The 26244-nt window shown below is 42.9% G+C and overlaps 1 protein-coding gene across 3 annotated transcripts in view; it reads left to right on the forward strand.

Moving 5' to 3' along the window:
- The window catches only part of HOMER1 (homer scaffold protein 1), a 152429-nt gene that overhangs the window by 108423 nt on the left and 17762 nt on the right, over positions 1–26244 (forward strand). For 2 of the 3 annotated variants that reach the window (XM_040340619.1, XM_040340626.1), the window contains one exon: positions 23853–24012. In XM_040340619.1, coding sequence (XP_040196553.1) covers positions 23853–24012 — 160 coding nt within the window. The remainder of the gene's footprint in view (positions 1–23852; positions 24013–26244) is intronic. The other variant, XM_040340634.1, reaches the window with a different exon arrangement.

Here is a 26244-nt window from a genome sequence, read left to right on the forward strand (position 1 = left end):
CCTAGCTCTCTTAAGCCATGTTAAGTATGGCCGTCGTTCCCGCGTCGAAATTGAAATTCTTCGTCGTTTGCGTAAGACGTTCGTGAATGGCGCTGGACGCATTTACGTTAACGTCTAAGCAAATGACGTCGGAGCGACGTCAGTTAGCGCAATGCACGTCGGGTAAGTTACCCGACGGAGCATGCGCAGTACGTCCGGCGCGGGAGCACGCCTAATTTAAATGGGAATCGCCCATTTGTATTAGGAACGCCTTGCGCCGGACGGAGTTAAGTTACAGCGCCGCAAATTTCCAGGTAAGTGCTTTGTGGATCGGCACCTAACTTGGGAGATTTGCGGCAGTGTAACTTAACTCTGAAAAGTTAAGTTGCGCTCGGCGGCTGTGGATCAGGCCCATAATTTCCATTGCCAATATCTCTAAATCCACTAATCAGTTTCATGTGTGTTTAATTTGTATTAATATGATTATGTAATAATATAAGGTCATTTCTGCAAATGGAATTATTTTCATTAAATAGTCAATTTCAATTGCACGGGTGTGTACCAGGTTTACTCTAATATGTTTATCTGGTGTCAGACCTAAAGAAACTGTAAAGGTTGTGCAACCAAAAACAGAGATATGGACAGGAGCAAGATTTGGATTGATGAAAGCCATCACCAGTGCCATGTTACCCAATTCAGGGTACAAGAACTCAAACAGTCCTAGGTTGTAAGAGTCAGATGGTGCTGTATTAGTAGATGCAGTAGAGAACCATCATTTCAAAATACTGAAAAATGTTTTTGAAAACATTAGCCAACCCATAGATAATATAGGTAGGTAGAAAACATGCTTCTCTGTCTCTCTATATGTGTATACAGTTGCGCGCATAAGTTTACATACCCTGGTAGAATTTATGATTTCTTGACCATTTTTCAGAGAATATGAATGATAAAACGAAAATATTTATTTCACTCACAGTTAGTCTACTTTCACTGTGGGGCGCTTTACCGTCATTTTTGCAGCGCTATTCGGCTGCTAGTGTGCTTTTTAACCCCCGCTAGCGGCCTAAAAGGGGTTAAAACATCCTGCCTGCGCTTTGCCGGTGGTTCGGCGGCGCTGCCTATTGATTTCAATTTTTCACTTTGTTAAAATGTAAAGTAGTGAGTGTGCAGCTTGTATAACGATGTAAATTTGCTGTCCCCTCAAAAAAACTCCACACAGCCATTAAATTGGGCCCAAAGTGTCAATATTTTGTGTGGCCACCATTATTTTCCAGCACTGCCTTAACCCTCTTGGGCATGGAGTTCACCAGAGCTTCACAGGTTGCCACTGGAGTCCTCTTCCACACCTCCATGACGACTCACAGAGCTGGTGGATGTTAGAGACCTTGTGCTGCCCCACATTCTGTTTGAGGATGCCCCACAGATGCAAAATAGGGTTTAGGTCTGGAGACATGCTTGGCCAGTCTATCACCTTTACCCTCAGCTTCTTTAGCAAGGCAGTGGTCGTCTTATAGGTGTGTTTGGGGTCGTTATCATGTTGGAATACTGCCCTGCATCCCAGTCTCAGAAGGGAGAGGATCATGCTCTGCTTCAGTATGTGACAGTACATGTTGACATTCATGGTTCCCCCAATGAACAGCAGCACTCATGCAGCCCCAGACCATGACACTCCCACCACAATGCTTGACTGTTGGCAAGACACACTTTTCTTTGTACTCCTCACCTGGTTGCCGCCAAACACACTTGACACCATCTGAACCAAATACGTTTATCTTGGTCTCATTAGACCACAGGACATGGTTCAAGAAATCCATGTCCTTAGTCTGCTTGTCTTAAGCAAACTGTTTGCAGGCTTTCTTATTCATCATCTTTAGAAGAGGCTTCCTTCTGGGACGACAGCTATGCAGACCAATTTGATGCAGAGTGTGGCGTATGGTCAGAGCACTGACAGACTGACCCCCCCCCCACCGCTTCAATCTCTGCAGCAATGCTGGCAGCACTCATACATCTATTTCCCAAAAACAATCTCTGCATATGACACTGAGTGCATGCACTCAACTTCTTTGGTCGACCATGGCAAGGCCTTTTCTGAGTGTAACCTGGCATGTTAAACATCTGTATGGTCTTGGCCACTGTGCTGTGGCTCAGTTTCAGGTTCTTGGCAATCTTCTTATAGCCTGGGCCATATTTATGTAGAGCAACAATTATTTTTTCAGATCCTTAGGGAGTTCTTTGCCATGAGGTGCCATGTTGAACTTCCAGTGACCAGTATGAGAGAGTGAGAGCGATAACACCAAATTTAACACACCTGCTCCCCATTCACCCCTGAGACCTTACAACACTAACGAGTCACAAGACTCAGCGGGGGGGGCTAATTGGGCCCAATTTGGACATTTTTACTTAGAGGTGTGCTCACGTTTGTTGCCAGTGGTTTAGACATTAATGGCTGTGTGTTGAGTTATTTTGAGGGGACAGCAAATGTACACTGTTATACAAGCTGTACACTCACTACTTTACATTGTAGCAAAGTGTCATTTCTTCAGTGTTGTCACATGAAAAGATGTAATAAAATATTCACAAAAATGTGAGGGGTGTACTCACTTTGTGAGATACTGTGTGTATATATATATATATATATATATATATATATATATATATATATATATATATATATATATATATATATACAAAAGTTTATATTGGAAAGTGGAAGCACAGGATAGGATTTGGATTGATTACCAGCAATGGTGTTTTGGTTATAATTAGACAAAGAAGCTCTATATTTAGAGCTGTAGCTGTTGACATGTTGAAATAGTAATGCATAGCAGCATCTACTAATTTGGAAATGGAATGTTTTGTTAACAGATAAACTTCATTTACTTACAGCACATGATATTGTAATACTGTGTGTCCGATAGAAAGTCAGAAATAGCTAGGTGAAACATTCCGGATACACAAGGGTGCTATGCAACACAGTAATGCCCAGTCTAGTACAAGACTCATGTGTACCAAATTAGACTGGAACTTTGAATAAAGCGAGTTTGAGCTTTGAGGTTTTCCAGAAAGGTTAAAAAGTATATTATAAAAGGGCGCCAGCCTTAAAAATCTATTTCTATGTAATTAGCATAGAGCTTTATTTTGGTGGTATTTAATCATCACTGGGCTTTTTATTTTTTGCTAACTTTTGAAAACAATTTTTTTTTGGTGTGTTGTAAAATATTGGAAAGTAATTTTTCTCCTTCACTAATATGCGCTTACGAGGCTGCACTAATCCTGTGGCACTGATGGGCACGGATAGGCTGCACTATTAGGTGGCACTGGTGAGCAGCACTGATGGGCACTGGTAGGTGACACTGATGAGGAGGCACTGATTGGCAGCACTGGTTGGCAGTACTGGTGGGCACATGTTGGTAGCACTGGTTGGCACACATTGGCAGCACTGATGGGCACAGGTTGGCAGCACTGGTGGGCACTGTTTGGACTGCACTGATATTCAGGACACTGATAATCAGTGCCCTGTTAACCACTTCCCGACCGCCGTATGTAGATATACGTCGGCAGAATGGCACGGACAGGCACATCAACGTACCTGTACGTGCCTGCCTAGACGTGGGTCGGGGGTCCGATCGGGACCCCCCCCCGCTACATGCGGCGGTCGGGTTCCCTCGGGGAGCGATCTGGGACGACGGCGCGGCTATTTGTTTATAGCCGCTCCGTCGCGATTGCTCCCCGTGCTTCACTATGGCGCTGCATCGATCGAGTGATCCCCATTATAGGGCAGACTCGATCGATGACGTCATTCCTACAGCCACCTCCCCCCTACAGTTGTAAACACACACTAGGTGAACCCTAACTCCTACAGCGCCCCCTGTGGTTAACTCCCAAACTGCAACTGTCATTTTCACAATAAAGAATGCAATTTAAATGCATTTTTTGCTGTGAAAATGACAATGGTCCCAAAAATGTGTCAAAATTGTCCGAAGTGTCCGCCATAATGTCGCAGTCACGAAAAAAATCGCTGATCGCCGTTATTAGTAGTAAAAAAAAAAAAAATTATAAAAATGCAATAAAACTATCCCCTATTTTGTAAACGCTATAAATTTTGCGCAAACCAATCGATAAACGCTTATTGCGATTTTTTTTTACCAAAAATAGGTAGAAGAATACGTATCGGCCTAAACTGAGGAAAAAAATTTTTTTATATATGTTTTTGGGGGATATTTATTATAGCAAAAAGTAAAAAATATTGCATTTTTTTCAAAATTGTCGCTCTATTTTTGTTTATAGCGCAAAAAATAAAAACCGCAGAGGTGATCAAATACCACCAAAAGAAAGCTCTATTTGTGGGGAAAAAAGGACGCCAATTTTGTTTGGGAGCCACGTCGCACGACCGCGCAATTGTCTGTTAAAGCGACGCAGTCCCGAACTGTAAAAACACCTTGGGTCTTTAGGCAGCATATTGGTCCGGGGCTTAAGTGGTTAAAGAAGCCGGTTATCGGCTCTCTTCTCCTCTCCTCATGCTGGCATCATAAGTAAAGGAGTGCCGATAACCGGCTTCTATTTGCATCCGTGATCAGCTGTGATTAGACACAACTGATCACATGGTAAAGAGCCGCTGATTGGCTCTTTACCTCAATCTGTGATCAGCAGTATCCTCCGGACACTGTGATTACAGAGCACGCCGCCCACGCCCAGCAGAGGGCGCAATCACGGGAAGCCGTCATATGACGGCCTCTCAGAACTAGCTGTCTGTGCTGTAGCTGTCATTCTGCTATAGCGCGGTCATCAAGTGGGTAAAATTAAAAAGGTAGACACTACTTCTACACTCTGTGCGTACAAACCCTCCAATAACTCTTTATGTGTTTACAGTATACCAAATATAAAATATATATCAACATAGGCTTGCGCAGGGGGTGTGCCTGGGCACACCCTAATCACTGATTGAGGTTCAGATTCCCCCTGCTGATATTGCACCAATGCCCCTGAATGGGGCTCCTAAAAAAAAATTGAAATAAAAAGATTAAAATAATTTAAATAAAAAGCTACTGACACTGTCCACGTCCCTACTGACAGCAACCTCTGCGCACACCTATGTATATCAAACACTTGAATATAACAATACACCATAAACCTATTAGTGTCCATATACTTTCTAATAACGCTTCTTCTGCCAGTGTCCATACACCTGTGGAATGACTTCCACTTTTATTATAATACAATTCTGTTGGTGTCCATAAGTGTTAGAAATTATCCCATGCACCGTGTTTTGCTTCTTCACTCTAAAATAAAGTGCTCCACCACGTATATGGTAAAAAAAAACACTCAACAGACTCATATGGCCATAAAGACCCACTCAGCCTTTGGATTATATTAACAAGGAAGGTGAAATAAGCTCGGCATATAGTATGCACTACTCTACAGCTCCTCTCCTGCATCCATATATGAATCATGGATCCTAAAAGGATATAAATATATTGACAGTGTATTACGTTTCTTAAAATTCACCAAATTAAAAACAAGCCAACCATATGCACTTACATTGTATTGTGGCAAAAGTGGCACCAGCACAAATAGCTTGCGATATTAGAACACTGCCGCTCTCCGATGGTAATCAGCATGCGTTCCACTGATTCCAGATGTGACGTTACTGGCAATCCGGAAGTGATAGCAGTGACCTGACCTCAATAGAGTGTAGAAGTAGTGCCTAGCTTTCCAATTTTGAATTTCCAGAAATGCTACTGTGAAAAAAAGCCCACTGACATTCTCAATGCATGTAAAGATCCCACATAAGAAATTGAGACCATATGTCAAAGAATTTCCTTTAGGCCAATTTTATTTTTATTTTTTTGGTTTGCCCATAAGACCTAGAAATCTTCTGTTACAAATTGTTTATGTGGTTCTAAAATTAAAAGTAAATAATCCCCTAACCCATAAAGCAAAATGTGAGTTATTTATTTTTCTTTTTGCATAGTTACATCCCTGTGGAAGCGAAGAATCACTAGTAGCCGCCGCTATTGCAACGATCCTTGTCCTCTTATGGGTCCTGTGCTAAGTGGTAATCACAGGGGGTCGCTTGCTCAGGATATGTGCCATTCTGAGAATGCTTTGTATTTTCTCATTGCAAAACATTCTCTGATTGGACAGGTGGAGAGATGTAGAAATTACATCATGTCCTGTTGGGTAGATTTTCCTTCACTTGTCCTAGAGACTTTAAGAAAACAGCCTTTACCTACCCCTTTAAACATGTATAACACCTAGAAGCCTGTCCTTACCTTTTTAGTGGCAAGGCAAAAGATAGTCATACAACATTAGAATTTTTTTTAACCATCATACAGAAATTCTGAAAAATGATTTGTCAGAACATTTCACCCTGCCATCATTGAGTGAATTGATTTTGTTCAAAAGCCTCTAAAGTGGTTCTAAAGTCAAAATGTTTTTTAGTTTAATGAATTACTTAAATACTTACCTGAGTCTTCTCTTGATCCAGCGCTGTTGTTGCAGAGGGGCACAGTGCTAGATTTAAAGAAGCCACAGGTAAGTATTTAGGAAGGGGGGTGGTGGAACACTTAGGCCGCGTACACACGGTCGGTCCAAACCGATGAAAACGGACTGAAATTCAGTTTCATCGGTCCAAACCGTCTGTGTGTACGCCCCATCGGTCTGTTGTCCTTCGGCCAAAAATTAGAGAACTTGCTTTAAAATCGAACCGATGGACGGCTGACCGATAGGTCAAAACCGATGGTTAGTACACAAAAGCATCGGTTCAAAACTCACGCATGCTCAGAATCAAGTTGACGCATGCTTGGAAGCATTGAACTTCGTTTTTTCAGCACGCCGTGTGTTTTACGTCACCGCGTTCTGACCCGATCGGTTTTTGAACTGATGGTGTGTACGCACATCAGACCATCAGTCTGCTTCAGCGGTGAACTGATGAAAACGGTTCGTCGGACCATTCTCATCGGATGGACTGACCGTGTGTACGTGGCCTTAGTGTATTTTTTTACCTTAATACAGATAATGCATTAGGGTAAAAAAAACTTTTGGCTTTTTGGCCTTCTTAAATATGGTACTTACCTAAGTTCTCTCTTGATCCAGCGCTGTGCCCCTCAGCAGTAGCGCTAGTCTCTCTCCCTGCTCTCGAGGGCACAGAGGCAGCAGCGGGAGCCATTGGTTCCTGCTGTTTTAAATCAAATCCTGTGTGGAGTGAATGAGGAGCAGTGCCAAGCCATGCTGTGTGTGTCTATAAACACAGCCTGGCTCAAGAGCATGCCCAAACGTGTGCCCCATAGCAAGTGGCTTGCTATCAGGGCACACGAAGAAGATGAGAAGTGGAGAGCGCTGGCAGGGGACCCCAGAAGAGGAGGCTCGGGTCACTCTGTGCAATACCATTGCACAGAGCAGGTATTAATCACTTTTTTATTTTAGAGAAAAAAATTCACCATTTAGCATAACTTTAACATTATGTTCAGGCCTGCCACTTGTTTGGAATCCCAGATGTAGTAAACAGGTTTTGTGCCTTGTCCTAATTTTCTTAAACAAAAAGCACATTGACAGTTAGAATTTCATTTGTTCAAGAAAATTCAATTTTTCAACCAAATTCTATTGGTTTTGGCCAGCTTAACAGTCCTTCTCCAAGCTCTACCAGGCTGAAATCTTGCCCCCAAAATCGACATCAGTGGGGTAAAAACTGTATACTGCAAATTTCCTTTAAAATACTTATACAGTTGGCTCGTAAAAAAGCAGTACAAGGGGTAGAGGTTTTAAATGCAGTCTGTCCAGGGCTGGACTGGGACAAAAATTTGGCCCTGGACTTCGTCCAGACTGGCCCACTTTGGCAGGTCTCTTCCATGGCGGCCGGACAACTCCCGCACCCCCCCCCCCCCGGACACCCAAGCCCCCTCTCCCCCTTTTACTAGCCACTAGTCGTTCTACTTTATTAGAGTAGAACGGCTGGTACTGGTACTCTTATAGGCAATACCAGTGGGGAAGCTAGACATTATTTCACCCGGGGCAAAGAATGTTTGATTCCCCCCCTTATGGGACAAGATTGGGCAGAAGTGAGAAACTCCCAGGCCATAGCTGTTGAGTCAGCTATCTGTCCCCTCCCACATGCTCCTTTGTCGTCCCCCCTGCTCCTCTGGTCCTCCCCCTGCTTCTTTGTCCCCCCAGGTGAGCGCTGCCGGGAGGGAGAGGAGGTGAGCGCTGCGGGAAGGGAGAGACAGAGGAGCGGAGGGAGGCAGCGGTCCGCTGTCACTGAAGCCGGCCCACTGAGCCATCGGCCCACCGGGAAACTCCCTGTAGTCCCAATGGCCAGTCCATCCCTGAGTCTGTCATATAGGATATATTTCAGTACATTGCAACCATCATAAATGTAGGGTGTGGCAAGAAAAACAGAAGAAACAAGGAAGGGGGTTGGGGGGTGCTAAAGAGTATTAAATATAATTAAATAATGAGAATATGCTGCAAATAAATATAGATGATGAAAAGGTGAACTTGGTCCTTAACATATCCAGATTAGTTTTAGAACTTGTATAGGAAGGGTCTGAGATGAGAGCAGGACATTTTGCTGCTGTTTGCAGGCGATGATTGGGCTCCCATCAGCTGCACCAGCTGCGTATTGAAGATAAGGTAAAAAAAAAAGAATTTTGCTGCAATAAACTGTTTGAATGTAGTGTGAACGAACAATTTTGGAACTAGGCCAATCAACTTTACTTTGTCGTGAAAATATGTAGCTGCCCAAAATTTGACAGCTGGCATAGCAACTTCTTTCACATCTTGCCCAATCTATTTTCAAACATCAAAAGTCTCATTTGCTGGGTGCCGTTATAAGTGTTCAAAATAAAGTCATGCATAAAATCAGCTCGTTCAAAATACTGTACACACAATTTCTGATATTTTGTGGCATACTCTAGGAGTGTGTTGTCCATGATGACAAGCACAAAATAATTTTCATTACTATAGAAATTGTGAAGCAAAATCTTTTGAATAATAGGATATGGATTTGTTAAGCAAATGTCTCATGAAAAAAAAAATCACTGTCTCCATAGAAACATGAAATCTTTGCCCGGTTTCAGCATTCATAGTTACTTTTTCAAAAGACTCTTTTTATGACGTTTTTATTTAAATATTTTTTGAAATTTTTACGGCCACAATGTGGTTCTTAATTGCCCGGAGGCCATCTATATACGGCCTCCAGCCACTGGGGGGGCGCGCCCGCACGCCTGTCGCGTCACCGAGATGCCGATGCGCGTGCCTGGCAGCCGCGATGTCCGCCAGGTACCCGCGATCGGCAGTGACAGAGCAGGGACGTGGAGCTCTGTGTGTAAACACAAAGCTCCACGTCCTGTCAGGGAGAGGAGACTGACACTGTGTCCCTTGTACATAGGGACACAGCATCGGTCACCTCCCCCAGTCAGTCCCCTCCCCCCACAGTAAGAATCACTCCCAGGATACACATTTAACCCTTTCCTCGCCCCGAGTGTTAACCCCTTCCCTGCCAGTCACATTTATACAGTAATCGGTGCATATTTATAGCACTGTTCGCTAGACATGTGCACAGAAAAAAAAATTGTGTTTTTTTTGTTCCGTTCGTATCGTTCCGTAGGTTTGTTCCCTGTTCGTTTTTCGTAAGACGCCCGTTTTCCTGTTCGTTCCCGACGCGATTTTTTTGTATACCGATCGTTTCGTATTTTGGTTACTGTTTTATTTTCGTACATGCGGGATGGTTCGTTATTCTGTTTAATTCATGTTCGTTACTTCTTAGACAATAATTTTCGTGAATTTTCGTCATTTTGTACTTTCGTAAATATATCGCGGGATTCGCTGCACTTTCAACACGCGGCTCATCCATATTAGAGCGGAGGTTCACCCGTACATATGACTTTTTCCCCTTAGATGGATGCTCGTTTTGTCTAGGGGAATCGGCTAGTTGTTTTAAAATATGAGCTGTACTTACCGTTTACGAGATGCATCTTCTCCGGCGCTTCCGGGTATGGGCTGCGGGACAGGGCGTTCCTATTTTGATTGACAGTCTTCCAAGAGGCTTCCGACGGTTGCACAATTTTCCGAAAGAAGCCGAACGTCGGTGTGCAGGCGCAGTATAGAGCCGCACCGACATTCGGCTTCTTTCGGCTACTAGTGACGCGATGGATGCGACCGTCGGAAGCCTCTCGGAAGACTGTCAATCAAGAAGGAACGCCCGCTCCCGAAGACCCATACCCGGAAGCGGCGGAGAAGATGCATCTCGAAAACGGTAAGTACGGCTCATATTTTAAAACAACTAGCCGATTCCCCTAGACAAAACGAGCAGGAATCTAAGGGGAAAAGAGGAAAAAAAACAGCATTGGGTGAACTCCCGCTTTAACTATTGTTAAGCCCCATACACTTGGTCAGACTTTTTTAACAACAAACATAAAAACGATCGTTTTACCGAACGTTCGTTCATTTTTAAACTCCATCAGAAAACCATTTTTGGGTTCCAGGTTCAAAAGTCTGGCCAACTGATCTCTCCCTTCAGACGAAAATCCACAGAAAAGTTTATTTGGCTTTACTGTACTACTGTACTCAGCACAAAAGAGAAGCTGCTTCACTAACTAACTACACTCACTGCCCATTCAAAAAAACGAAAATGACATCTTATAACAAAAGATTTGCATTCTGTATTTTGAAACCAAATTACGAACAGAAAAAAGGAATCCAGAATACAGAATACAAATCTTTTGTTATAAGATGTCATATGAACATACAAACAGAAAAAGGATTCAAACAAAATACAGAATGAAAATCTTTTGTTAGATGTCATATGAACATACGACTGAAAATCAAAATACGAACAGAACAAGGATTCAAACAAAATACAGAATGCAAGTCTTTTGTTATAGATGTCATATTCGTTCTTTTGCCGTTTTCGTTTTGTCGTATTTTCGTCGGATCGTTCGTTCGTATTTGCGGTTGTTCGTTATGCGACTCATTCGTAATCCCGTCATTTTTGTATTTTGGTGCTTACATTTTTTCGTATGTACACATTATTCTGCGGGTACGAAAATGAACATTTTCGTACGAAAATAACATTCGTACGAACGGGAATGCACATATCTACTGTTCGCTGTATTAATGTGAATGGTCCCAAAAATGTGTCAAAAGTGTCCGATGTGTCCGCCATAATATCGCAGTCCTGACAAAATTCACAGATGGCCGTATTACTAGTAAAAAAAATAATAAAAAATAATAATAAACAATAATAATAAACAAAATGTCAGAATTCTATCCCCTATTTTGTAGCCACTATGGCCGGATTCACATACATCTATATCTTCTTTACGCTACGCCGACGCAGCGCAGAGAGGCAAGCACTGGATTCACAAAGCACTTGCCACCAAATCTGCTCTGAGTTTCTTAGGCGTAAGTCGTCGTAAGTGGAAGTGGGTGTGAGCCATGCAAATGAGGCGTGACCCCATGCAAATGATGGGCCGAGCGCCATAAAGATACGAATAACAAACGGCGCATGCGCCTTCCCGTGGACTCATCCAGTGCGCATGCTCAGAATCACGTCGGAACTACTCCCTAAGATACGACTGATCACTGCCTACGACGTGAACGTAACCTACGCCTAGTCATATTCACGTACAACGTAAACGACAAAAGATACAACAGCTTGTGTTCCCTGGTCCATACCTTTGCATGGGTTGCGCCTCATATATGGGGAATAACTTTACGCCGGACTACGACTTACGCAAACCGTGTATATTATGCGCCGGGCGCAAGTACGTTTGTGAATCGGCGTATCTCCCTCATTTGCATACGTGCATAGAAAATCAATGGGAGCGGCAAATGCACCCAGCGTAAATATGGGCCCACGATACGACGGCGTAGGCAAGTTACGTTGGTCGTAGGAAGCCTATTTTCAGGCGTATCTTAGTATGTGGGTCGGCGCATAGATACGACAGCGCACATTTGTACTTACGTCGGCGTATCTTGAGATACGTCGCGCAAGTGCTTTGTGAATTCGGGCCTATAACTTTTGTGCAAACCTATCACTATACGCTTATTGCGTTTGTTTGTTTTTTACCAAAAATATGTAGAATACATATCAGCCTAAACTGAGAAAAAATATACTTTTTTTAAAAAAAAATGGCATATTCATTATAGCAAAAAGTAAAAAATATTTTTTTTTTTTTTTAAATTGTTGCTTTTTTTTTGTTTATAGTGCAAAAAATAAAAAACGCAGAGTTGATCAAATATCACCAAAAGAAAGCTCTATTTGTGGGGAAAAAAGGACGTAAATTTTGTTTGGGAGGAACGTCGCATGACCGCGCAATTGTCAGTTAAAGCGACGCAGTGCTGAAAGCTGAAATTTTGCCTGGGCAGGAAGAGGGTATATGTGCCCAGTAAGCAAGTGGTTAATGAAAGATCTAATCTAAAAATTACAGCAATTTCATCAAAAGTGATTGAAATTCTGTAACAGGGTTCAATGCCACCAGTTTATGTCTTCCATTGCTTTGTATATTCAAGAAAAATAGAATCAAATGTCAAATTGCTCTATCAAATATTAAAGTGCATGACCAGGTGTAAAGTAAACATACAGTAAGCTGTTAATAGTTTCCAACCAGCTTTAAATTGCAAAAGCAATTAAATAGATCAAGAATATTGTTTTATTCCACAATTGCTATTAGTTATTTTCAGTGTTGGTAGAAACGGTGGGTACTAGGTTGCCTTGATACTAAATATTTTTAGTATTATGGCGTAGATTATACACCCTGTTCCAAATTATTATCACAATGATATTTTTCTCATTTACCTAAATAATTGATGTAAACAACAGTCAGCATAATTCTCATGTTATCAACTATTAAGAGTACAATTCAAATTTTATTGAACAAACCTCCTAATGATAACAGTTTATTTTCCCCAAAATAAATAACTTACAATGCACTGTTCCAAATTATTACGCACAGTAAGTTTCATAAACACTTTATAGGTTGTAAAGAACTGAAAATTGTCATTTGTTGTTTGCAGCATATTTACTGAAATCAATAGATATTTCAATCAAACTTTGAACAACATTTTAACTTTTTAAACATTTTAACAGGTCACGTTACATTTTAACATAGGACCCCTTATATGATAGCCGCTTCACAAGTCTTGCATCCATTGAACTTGTACGTTTTTGGACAGTTTCTGCTCGAATTTGTTTGCAAGATGTCAGAATCGCCTCCCAGAGCTGCTCTTTGGATGTAAACTGCCTCCCACCCTCATAGATCTTTTGTTTGAGGATGCTCCAAAGGTTCCCAATAGGATTGAGGTCAGGGAAGGATGGAGGCCACACCATGACTTTCTCTCCTTTTATCCCCATAGCAGCCATTGATGCAGAGGTATTCTTTGCAGCATGAGATGGTGCATTGTCATGCATGAAGATGATTTTAATATGGAAAGCATAGTTCTTCCTTCTGTACCAGGGAAGGAAGTGGTCAGTCAGGAACTCCACATACTTTGCAGAGGTCTTTACACCTTCGGGGACCGTAAAGGGGCCGATCAGCTCTCTTCCCAGGATTCCGGCCCAATACATGACTCCACCACCGCCTTGCTGACGTCGCAGCCTTGTTGGAACAGGGTGGCCCTCCACCAACCATCCACTACTCCATCCATCTGGACCATCCAGGGTTGCACGCCACTCATCAGTGAACAGGACTGTTTGAAAATAAGGCCCCATGTACATGAGATGCTGCTAAACGTACGTTCAGAGGCAGTTGGACGCTTTTTTCAACTGCTCCTGAACTCATTTAATGTTATCCTATGTGACCATATACACCAGGGGTGTCCAAACTTTTTTCAAAGAGGGCCAGATTTCATGAAGTGAACATGTGTGAGGGCCGACCATTTTGCCCGACATTCTTTGAACCATTAAAATTCTGTCTAAGTGTGATCGTTTGAGCACTAATACATGGCCCAACAAGAATTCTCTTGCCTTTGTGGTTGTGTGTGAGTAAAGAGATGAGCTCAGGTGTATTATTTGGATAAACCGTATTTATTGGCATATAACATGCACCTTCACTTTTTAAATAAAGAACTGGGAAGCAAAATAAGGGTCCGTGCCCATCTGCAGACCCCCAATTGCCATCAATGCAGCACCCACCATTGCCAGGAATGCACCCACCATTGCCAGGAATGCAGCACCCATTGCCAGGAATGCACTCACCATTGTCAGGAATGCAGCACCCACCATTGCCAGGAATCCAGCACCCACCATTGCCAGGAATGCAGCACCCACCATTGCCAGGAATGCAGCACACACTATTGCCAGGAATGCAGCACACACCATTGCCAGGAATGCAGCACACACCATTGCCAGGACTGCACTCACCATTGCCAGGAATGCAGTACCGACCATTGCCAGGAATGCACTCACCATTTCTATCAGTGCAGCCAGGGAGGGGGCAGGACGAGCGCCAAAGATTACCTACAGGAGAATCTCCTGTTCACATGGCGACCTCTTTAATATAAAGTCCCGCCTCCATTGATGGACAGAACAGTTGTCCGATGGCAGCGCCGGAGACGGGACTTCCTATTACAGAGGCCGCCGTGTAAATAGAAAATACTCATCCTGTGTGCATGGCACTCGTCCCGAATCCTCCCTGTCCCCTCCGATGCAGCCAGCCTATATATCTTTTGTGGCCCCGGTGCTGGGAGATCATCTGGGGCCACAAAAGATATAGAATGTTTAGATGACCAGTCCGTGGGACTCCAGAGGCATCAGCAGCTTCAAATATCGGTTTGCTGCTATGTAATGGTGTTTTAGTAGCTGCTCTCTTGATTCGACGCATGGATCTGGCAGAAATTTTCCTCAATGTGCCTTTGTCTGCACAAAACCCGTCTGTGCTCTGAATCAGTCACAAATCTCTTAATAGTGCGATGATCACTTAAGTTTTCGTGAAATATCTAATGTTTTCATACCTCGTCCAAGGCATTGAACTATTTCACTCTTTTCAGAAGCAGAGAGATAATTTTTCTTCCCCATATTGCTTGAAAATGGTGCTCTGCTTAATAATGTGGAACACCCTTTTTTCCTTTAATTTAGTTTTTCCTTTAATTTAGTTTTTCCTTTAATTGGGCTCACCCGGCAATCTAATTATCACAGGTGTCCGAGATTGTTTTCAGTGATCAATAGAGCCCTGAGACACAATGCCATCCATGAGTTAAACTGAATAACAAAATATTTAATCTTTGTGACACTGAAATATAATTTACATAATAATTTGGAACAGGGTATAGTTTACCACCTTTAAATATTTCATCCAAGTTAAGTGGTTAAAGATGACTTCCGGGTATGGTCATTTTTACATACTGTAGCTACATTGGTCCAGCTTGGAGCAATGCAACTATGTGTGCCATAACTGTGGAAATCCTGGGCCTAATCCACAGCCAGCGGGTGTAACTTAAATATTCGGATTTAAGTTACACCGCCGGAAAATTTCTACCTAAGTGCCCGATCCACAAAGCACTTACCTAGAAATTTTCGGCTGTGTAACTTAAATCCGGCCGGCGCAAGGCGTTCCTAATTTAATGGGGCGAGTCCCATTTAAATTAGGCGCGCTCCCGCGCCGAAGGTACTACGCATGCTCCCGACGTCATTTTCCCGACGTGCTTTGCGCGGTTTTACGTTGCGCCGGGTTTTGAGAATCGCGACGGGCGTAAAAAAAAGAATACGAGTTGCGGCGGAAAAAAAAAATTTGAAAAAAAAAAGACAGCGACGCGGGATAGAAGGGTCTACTTTTACAAGGCCTAAACAGTTTAGGCCTTGTAAAAGCAGCCCTAATATTGCGACGGCAAACTAATACTTACGGAGAACAAACGAAGCGTAAAAGCTTCGTTGATCTCCGTAAGTGCTAATTTGCATACCCGAAGCGGCATTCCGACGAGAAATGCCCCCAGCGGCGGCTGCGGTACTGCATCCTAAGATCCGACAGTGTAAGTCCCTTACACATGTCGGATCTTCTGCCTATCTATGTGAAACTGATTCTGTGGATCAGTTCCATAGATAGAAACAGGGATACGACGGCGTATCAGTAGATACGACGTCGTATATCCCTTTTGAGGATCAGGCCCCCTGTTCCTTGCTCAGCACGGGCACTATACAAGGAAAACTTTGCATATTCTCCATGAATGCAAAGCATTCTCTGATTGGACAAGGTGGCAAGGCTGTATGGTTTCGTCTCAATATCCATCTTGTATAATTAGAGAACACTTTGGATTCATTGAGAAAATGAAGCATTCCCTGAGGTGTGCCACGCTCTGTGAGCAATTTCCTGTGTCCAGTAAGAAGCAGTGCAGCTGCTTGATAAGGGACCTTAAGGCTAGCCACAATCACTGTAGTAGAGGTGCCCACTAGTGATTTCCAGCCTCCACTGGGATCCTACAGGTACCAGGCCTACTTAGATCACAACCCCACACTAACGTGGTCCCGGAGCCAGGAACACTTGTACACGCACCCCCGGCCAGGAGGGCCACACACGGGGGTGGTGGGACGACAGACCCAGGATCGTTGACGACCCCGGACTAGTGACGTCTGTCCCTTAAGTACTCCTCCCCAGCATGCACAGTGGGACGATCAACTCCATCTGATTGGCTGCTGAAGGGGAACACCCAAAGCACCTTGACCTGACTGCTGCCACCCTCAGCCTGGGGTGGTAACAGCACCCCAGACAACAATAGTGGTCACTCACAGTACAGCCATGGCTGGAACAGAGGCCCACATTTTGTGAGAAATAAAACAGCCTGAGTCAACTAACTCTCAGACCACCCTCTAAGTTTAAAGCAGCGCCGGCTAGAAAGTAGCAGGCCGCTACACATGTAAAACCTTTATCTCAAAAGGGAAAAAAATGTAACTGCTGTAACTCTTTATAAAGTGTTAGCTGGAGTTTGGCTTCGATTTGTTAGTGTATTTAAATCTATTAGTACATCTAACCCCCCCCCCCCCCACACACACACACTTACAATGCTCCTGTCCAAATGTGCTCCCTGTGCCCCTTCATTCAGAGTGGAGGCACTCTAATAAAGAAAAGACTAAAAAAAGAAAACAAATGCAGCCACCGCATCTAATGATTGGTAGGCTGCAATATATTAAAGTTTGGGTTGTAGGTTTAATACCACTTTAAGAACTATGACGGGTTTGGACCCACATATGCTGGCCATCCATATACAGTATTTTGTAATTTTGTAAGATTTTTGAAAAATCTGATTGGATGAATCTGATCAGGACACATACATCTGACACTCACCATTTTGAGCTATTTCAGAAAACATTTCCCAATTTTGCACACTATTAGTTGATAAACGTTGGGGTGAAAATCAATTAAAAATGACTTTCAGCTACCATTGGAAACAAAGTACTGGATGGTACTTAACACTCAATCTAAAATGCAAAAAGAATCTAAAATCTCATCATGTTAATTTCATCATAAAATAATCATACATATTAAAACCACATATCACAGCTGGTATTTTTTTTCATATTCATATTTGTTAACAATACAAACCAATCCATTGTTTTTCCAGCTAATGTTACAAATCACCATTGTTTCACATGTTGCTTTTGGCGATTTGAATATTCCATAGACTTGGAAATTTCTCTCGATGCGTTTCATGAACATCATTTACTTACTCAGGGGAATGTTAACAATTAATATAAATCTATAACCTGCATCGAACATTTTACAATGTATCCATACATGTGAAGGAAAAGAAGATGCGCTAATTAGATAAACCAATAAATGTGTTATAAAATTCAATGAATCAACCTCAAATTTCTAATTAAAATGATAATAAATTATATAATGGTGGGATAGAAGTGAATATATATACAATAATAAATATATAAAAATAAAGTGCCCAAATAAATAAATGAGTAAGACTCCTACTGAAGGAGATCAAAACAAATTATTGTGCACAAACAGTCCAAATAATAGTGAAAAGAATTTTGCAGGGTAAGTCCATAGGTCTGTGTAGACTTCCTCCTCCACCAAGGAATGAAAAACACCGCAAACAAGTGCTCATGGATGGCACCTTACCGCAAAGAGTTGATCTCCTTAATCAAAAGGAGATCGCAATAAGCATAGGTTTGTATAACATCAAAATCCTCTTATGTTGATATCAGCAGATCCAGCATCCAGCCTCACATGAAATAAGCCAAAAGGAGAAATCGCCATAGTATAATAACGTTTATTGGAAACAACAGCTAAAAGACAGGCAACGCCAAATGGCCCCTTACTTGTAAGGTGCCTTAGCCCGGCACTGAGGCTGGTCTGCGTTGGATGATTAGGGGAAGAGAGATCCACGCTGTAGGAAGGATGCAGCGGCGTGCGTTCCACCTGTGTGTGAGCGAGGACCAGCAAAAGCCGGAACCGGAAGTGCGTCCGTCCGTAGGAGATAGCGTGACCAATGCGCCTCAAAACCATACATGTACAAAGTATCCAGCTCTTAAGGTCCAACAAAGTAACTTACTTTTTAACTACCATTGCTGTGGTTTTGACTGGCTTCTACCTCAGTATCGATCATTAGGAGAATCAGGAAATGTTAAACTCAGTAGGTTTTAGATTCCTCCAAATCGTTCAATTCCAAGTTTGTTTGTTTTTTTGTGAAAGTTGATAACCAATTTCCATAATAGAAAAAAGAGAGTTTGGTCAGCGGGACTTTAAATGAGGCCAATCACCATGCGGAGTAAGCATATAAGGTATACAGTATTGTTTAATTAGGTTCCAACACAAAAGGGGGGAGTTGGTTGAGGACTTGCAATGAGAGGTGTCTAACAAAGAGCAGTCTTAGCAAAGAGCATTTTATTATGCCTTGTGACATAATATAAAGCATACTGAATGACGAAAATTGCATCCACAAAATCGCATAAACATGCTACAAATTACATATGCATAATGACAACACCATGGTACTTGGCATATAGTGGAGTAAGGACAAGTCCTGCACAACATGAACCACTGGAGGGGCTTGATAGTGTAATGAGAATCTAGGAGTAAAACATAAGTGAGAGCTTGCATATGAAGGAAGTACCGTCTCTCTGGTAACACCTTCATATGCAAGCTCTCACTTATGCTTGGCTCCTTATTTCCATGTGATCCAACAAGAAGTGTCGGCCCACTGTCTTCCACATTCACACATTGGGGAATCCACAGTGCTCCCTGTTTGTCCACGTGTCCCTACCTCAGCTCCCATGCCAGACAATTTTAACGGCTCTGGTCCTGCGCTCACATCTATACAGTTGACATCACCATTGCATTCGCCCCTGAAGAGTTGGTATATCCCAACGAAACGCGTCGGGCATACATAAATGCATGATGTTCATACAGATGATTTTATGTTTTTTATACTGTTTTACTCCTAGATTCTCATTACACTATCAAGCCCCTCCAGTGGTTCATGTTGTGCAGGACTTGTCCTTACTCCACGATATGCCAAGTACCATGGTGTTATTATGCATATGTAATTTGTAGCATGTTTATGCGATTTTGTGGATGCAGTTTTTGTCATTCAGTATGCTTTATATTATATCACAAGGCATAATAAAATGCTCTTTGCTAAGACTGCTCTTTGTTATACATCTCTCATTGCAAGTCCTCAACCAACTCCCCCCTTTTGTGTTGGAACCTAATTAAGCAATACTGTATACCTTATATGCTTACTCCGCATGGTGATTGGCCTCATTTAAAGTCCCGCTGACCAAACTCTCTTTTTTCTGTTCAAATTTGGAATGGAGGCCATTCACCTATGGTGCCTTGGACCACATAATTTTTTCTCACCAATTTCCATAATTGTCACACCTACAGCTGGCATTCGGCCTAGACTATCCTTCCTACAGTCCATGATGGCTTGCTAACTATGTTTTCCCACTATGGATTCAGGTCAGAGGTGGGACTGGGCAGGTCCCTGGAACCAGTTATCCAATAAAATAAAAATAAATAAATAAAAGAACCGCTTTAACAAAAAGAGCACTGGGTCCAAAACTCCACATAAATGTCCCACCCACCACATGTAGGTCCAATAAATTAGATATTTTATTTTGAACTTTATTGCTCTTAAAAGTAAGTAGAATGTTTGTTTCCTAAGCGTAATGACACCAATATACTCAACAATCTCTGGTCCTTATAAGCTTTTGCTGTTTATCTTCTTTTTTTTTTTTCTTTTGGTGAGCTTAAATAATTGTATGCTTATCTCTGATGCCAAATAATACTCCATATGGTGAAACTAATGGGATTTATTTTTCATAACTGACCTACTTTGCAGAAAATAAAACTGCTTTCATAGCCTTTGGCAGTGAATTGTGATCCGACGTGCAGATAATGAAGGCGCTTCTTTAATGACTCGCATTAATTCTAATGATAATTTCCAACATGGAGTGAAGATCGTTCAGCTGGGTTTATGGTCTAACAGCGTGAAATAGCATAGATGTACACCATTAAATTAATCAGGAGAGCTATGCGTATGTGAAACAGGGCTGCCTGGGAAGCGTTTGCGTTTTATTTTTGGGAACCCTAATTTCAATGAGTGCTTGTGTTGGTATAGAAGCTTTAATCACTTCATTTACATCATAGTCAAAATTTATCTTAAATTAGAGAATCATTTAAACCTCTGTGATCTTTCCTTCGCTTTTGTAACCACTGTGTTTATATAGAATGTTTGAAACCGTGTTTTAGGATCTCCTGGGTTAGCCATACCATATTACTATTTACAAAGGTAAAATCTCACTTTCAGATGATGCAAGTACTGTAGCCTATACCTGCCACATTTACTGTATATTCGATTCTCAAGTTGGGGTGTATTTCTAAAAAATTGCATAGCTGTTCATCCATGGAAGCTGCATGTAAATTCATTCAGTGGAAATTAAATGGTCTCAGGCTATATTCTTTGCAGATCGAATTTGGGAGATGGGGAAATTTTGCATCATGGCCAGTAGATGGACTATCATAGAAAATAAGTATGCTACTTAGCTTCATCTAGTGGCCATAATGTGGTATTTTCCCCATTGACACATTCCATCTGCTGAAAATGTAGCACAAGAACATTGGATTTTGCCCTAATTCCACAGCAGGACCGTTTTTAAGGCAGGACAAAGGGGGAAGCTGCCCTGGGCTCCATCATTGTTGTGGGGCCCAAAGCAGCCGCTTCATACTTGCCAACTATCCCAGTTTAAATTCCCTTGTCCCTTGAAGTTTTAGTCCTGCGCTGTGTCCTGATATCTGAGTGTAAAGTTCTGTTGCTGCTGCCCAGCTCTGCCCTATTGCCATATACAGATGACTCACCTGCAGACACTGGCCCGGATTCAGATAGAGATACGACGGCGTATCTCTGAGTTCCGTCGGTCAGATCTATGCGGCTGATTCATAGAATCAGGTTCCGCATAGATCTCCCTAAGATCCGACAGGTGTAAGTGACTTTCACCATCGGATTTTAGGCTGCAATTCCAGGCCGGCCGCTAGGTGGCGTTTCGTTTTTTACACGCGACGAATATGCAAATGAGGATTTCCGCCGATTCAGAAACTAACGCCCGCCCGTCGCTTTTTTTTACGTCGCTTGCGTTTGGCTTTTTCCGGCGTATAGTTACCCCTGCTATGTAAGGGGTATCCTATGTTAAGTATGGCCCTCGTTCCAGCGCCGAGTTTTGAATTTTTACGTTGTTTGCGTAAGTCGATTCAGAAAAGAGCTGGACGCAAGTTAGGCTCACGCTGAAACCAATGACGTCCTAGCGACGTCATTTGGAGCAATGCACACTGGGAAAATTTGCGGACGGCGCATGCGCTGTTCGATCGGCGCGGGGACGCGCCTGATTTAAATTGTAGACGCCCCCTAGCCGCGGAATTTGAATTCCGCCGGGGGATTTACGATACGCCGCCGCAAGTTTTGCCTCAAAACCTTGCGCCGGAGGATACTCTGATCTAAAGATCCGCTAACCGATCTGAATCCGGCCCTTTGTGTTTACATTTAAATAACCTGCATTGATATGTAAATAGTTGTGGACAATGGTATTGATATGTAAATAGAGGCGGCATTCATATGTATATCATGTCCCCCTGAGGTTGTATCTACCATCACTTCTCCGCAATACTAGGGAGGTAAAGAAGCATGCTTGAAAGTCCTGCCTACAACTATAGTCATTAAGCCTAACTTTGGCCTATTCTGCAAAGGTAATTAAATTGGAGGTGGAACCCTTCTTCAAAATAACATGGTGCCACAGAAACCTGAATTTTGGAGCATTTGAATACGCACATCTCAGCAGATGCATGAGGGTGTCATTAACAATTAATGGCACTGCTGTGTATCTGCTAAAGAGCAGCATGTTTCTGTAGTGTCAGGAAAGCAATTTTGCATGTGTTCCCAACACACACAAATGTGAACGCAGGCTAAATGTCTTTGTAATTTTGGTGGTCAGTGTAAATCTTTTCATTACATTGGGGCTTGGTGCACAATCCTTTCATTCACACTAGTGGCCATTGTGAAGGCCCCCCTTACATTGGTGGTCAGAGTAAATCACTCTTTACATTGGTGGTTACTGTGAATGCTCCTATTACATTGGTGGTCAGTGTAAATCCCCATTAAATTGTTGGCCAGTGTAGAAACTTCTCTTTATATTCGTAATTGTTAAAAAAAAAATCCAAATCCTCCCTTACATTGGTGGTCCATGTAAAAGCCCCCTTTAAATTGGTGGTAAGTGTAAATCCCCCTCACATTGGTGGCCAGTGTAGAAATTCCCCTTACATGGAGGTCATTGTATATTCCCCCTTACACTGGTGGTTGGTGTAAATGCTCTTATTACATTGGTGTCAGTGTAGAAATCCCTCTTTTCTATTGGTGGGTGGCGTAAAATCAGTTTAAGACCCCTGCCTTACATAAACCCAGTGAAGTTACTAGCCTCAGGTGATACACAGAGATCAAACAAATCCTCCTACATAAGTTGTACCTGCTTATCAGCAACAATTTCTTCTCTACAGCATCCTAAAGCACGCATTTTACACAGCATTTCTGAGCTTCAGAAAGCAGAGAATGGGGACCTGATGTAACAAAATGTACACTACAGCATGGAGTAGGAAGCTGAATGAGTGTAATCTGAGACCCGAGTAGAGTTAATGGACACCCCCATCCCCCTCTACAGAGTCTCATAGGGAAACATGCAAAAATGAGGCTATCAGGCATATGCTGTGTGCTGGAGAAGGGTGTGGGGTCATCTCCCAGGATTGTCTGGTGTCATCATAGACTGCCAGAAGTGACTGATGCAGATAGCAGAGGAATGACAGGGTAGACGGAGATCACACTCGGTGCTTTGGCTCTAGGCAGGTACATTCTATAGAAGAATATGCTTTGTTCGTTTTTAATTTCAGAGGTTTACAGACAATTTAACAATTTCCTTTACCGTAGCTGATGCCATTTGATTTGATACGAAACATGATGAATTAGACCCCTTTCACACTGAGGGTGTATTGCAGGCGCTATAGCGTTAAAAATAGCGGGTGCAATCCGCCTTTAAAAGGGTGCTCCATTGTCTCCAGTGTGAAAGCCAGAGGGCTTTCACACTGGAGCGGTGCGCTAGCAGGACGGTAAAAAACAGTCCTGCTAGCCGCATCTTTGGAGTTTTGTGTATAATGCTCCCCCACCGCTGCTGCCCATTGAAATCAATGGGACAGCGCGGCTATACCGCCCGCAATGCTTCAGCAGCGCATTGCGGCGGTTTTTACCCTTTCTCGGCCTCTATGCTTCAGAACACATAGGATTATAAAATTGTTTCTAGAAGTTCACAACATATTAACCCTTTCTGTATGTAAAATGTACATGCTACTATTGCTGGCTGTATTGAATGTTGTGTCTTTTTTCTTTTCTAGCAGTTCTGCGATCAACAAGCACTGGGAAGCAGAACTGGCCACACTTAAAGGAAACAATGCCAAGCTCACAGCAGCCTTGCTGGAGTCTACTGCCAATGTCAAACAATGGAAACAACAGCTTGCTGCATATCAGGAAGAAGCAGAGCGTCTCCACAAGCGGGTGGGTACTGAGTTACTGATGTCCTCCACTAACACTGAATCATGTCCCTGACTGGCAGCTGAGGACATGCAGCAACTAAGTTATTGTCTGCTGTGTCCATAGGAATTGGCATGCACTGTTTGTCTCCCATGTACTAAAACTGTGAAGACAATTACTTCTAGTACAGGATTCTATGGCTACAAAGTTGATTTTTATTATTTACATAGCTGGCTAGGCTGGAAAAAAGGTTGCATTCCAAAGTGCGACAGTGTGGCTTGAGGCTATTCATGGTGTCAGCATCCCAATATTACTATGAATTGAAGGAAATCGATGGGGAAAGGAGACTTTAGCGGCACCACATATTACAAACAACCAAATGATTAAAATCAACACAGCTTTATTATTGTTAATGTAAATCATGCAATACAAAATGTACACAGGATGAAAAGTTAATCAATACCCTGTAGCCATCAAATCGAGGGCCGGGACAAGGGGTGGGCAGGAGGAGCGGCTGCCTTGGGCGCTAGTTGTATACTGCAGGGATGGAGGCAGCATCACTACTTCTGTCAGCCAAGCGTTGGGAGCAGTGGGAAGAGCAGTAGGGAGCCAGGAGGCTGTGCTCTCTATCTGCCTTCTGCCACAGGGGTCTCCCACCATGCACAGCCTTAGTTCTTTTGATGACTCCGCTCTTGATAAAATTCCCTCTATTGACAAGTGGATGACTGCTGGGGGTAGGATCCCCTAAGCTCACTTATATTGAGGGGGGCATGTAGTTTGGCATCTTGGTGCTGAATGACCTTGTCCCGGTGATCTGCCGATATGGTTCCGGCTAACGAGAAAGTTCCTTTAAGGACTGCGCAGGCGCAAACTTGCCGACGGAAATCTCCGAACCTCGGCCGGCATCCAGGGCGACGTGGATTTTGAGGAAAGTGGCCAGTCGGCCTCACGTCCTTGCTTTGCTCGGACGGCTCGCTCCGCTCGCTCGGCCTCCTGGCTCTTTTTATAACATCCTCCAATCCACGGGGATGTTAAAGAATGAGCCTGGATGCCGGGCGAGGTTCGTAGATTTCCATCGGCAAGGATTGCGCCTGCAAAGTCCTTGAAGGAACTTTCTCGTTAGGGGAACCTTAACGACAAGTCACCGGCACTGATCTCATCAATCCCAAGATAATAGCATATGTTACGTAGAGTGTCAAGACATATTTATCTAGAACATAGCATATAACCTGCCCAAAATCCTGATTCAGGAACTTCAGTGTATGTATATATTGCTGGTGGAAGAAGGAAAAGTTCACTTTAAAGCCAACCTGTGGCCAGGCTTTGTACATTCAAGTATTGACATATTCCTAACAGGTAGTTATTCAGCTTAAACCTTTACTGGCTGTTAAGAATATGTAAATATTTGATATGAATGTTTCTAGCCTGGCCCCGGCTGAACACTAAATTGGACTAAAACAGCAGCACTAGATAGTGCATGGACATATCTCCCGGAAGCCTTCTCAATAAACCCAGAAGTTCTGAATTTAGAATACTCTAATGCCCCGTACACATGATCGGATTTCTCGTCGGAATAAACTCAGACGGGTTTTTCCGACGGAATTCCGCTCAAGCTGTCTTGCATACACACAGACACACCAAATTTCAACCGTTGAAAACGCGGTGATGTACAACACTACGACAAGCCTAGAATAATGAAGTTCAATGCTTCCGATCATGCATTGAATTGTTTCCGAGCATGCCTGTTTTTTTCTCCGTCGGAATTCCATACAGACGAACAGAATGTCCGATAGAATTTTTTTCCGTCGGGGAAAAAAAGAGAACATGTTCTCTTTCTAAGTCAGTCGGAATTTCCAACAGAAAAAGTCAGATGGGGCACACATCCGATGAAAAAATTCCGTCTGACTTTTTCCATCGGAAATTCTAACCGTGTGTACGCTGCATAATTTTGCAGATTTCAAAACTTCCCTGCAACAGGGGTGTAGATTGTGGCAAAACTACCCTAATATTAGGAGGGACGCCCCATGCAGGCAAAGCGACATATGGGTACAATGTTGCCTGATTATGGGTTTATGGCGCACACCACGCTGACACAGCAAGAGTCAGTTAGCAAGTCCCGAACAATAAATCCTGGCTGGGACCTGCTGCTTGGCTGTGTCCAATCACAGCCCAGAGCCCTGTATTAACAATCGAAACAGGGCTCTGTACAGAGGGAAAGATTTCCAGGTTTCTTAATTATGCAAGGCAGGGATAAGA

This window comes from Rana temporaria, chromosome 1 (genome assembly GCF_905171775.1).
Source record: "Rana temporaria chromosome 1, aRanTem1.1, whole genome shotgun sequence".
Lineage (NCBI taxonomy): Eukaryota > Metazoa > Chordata > Amphibia > Anura > Ranidae > Rana > Rana temporaria.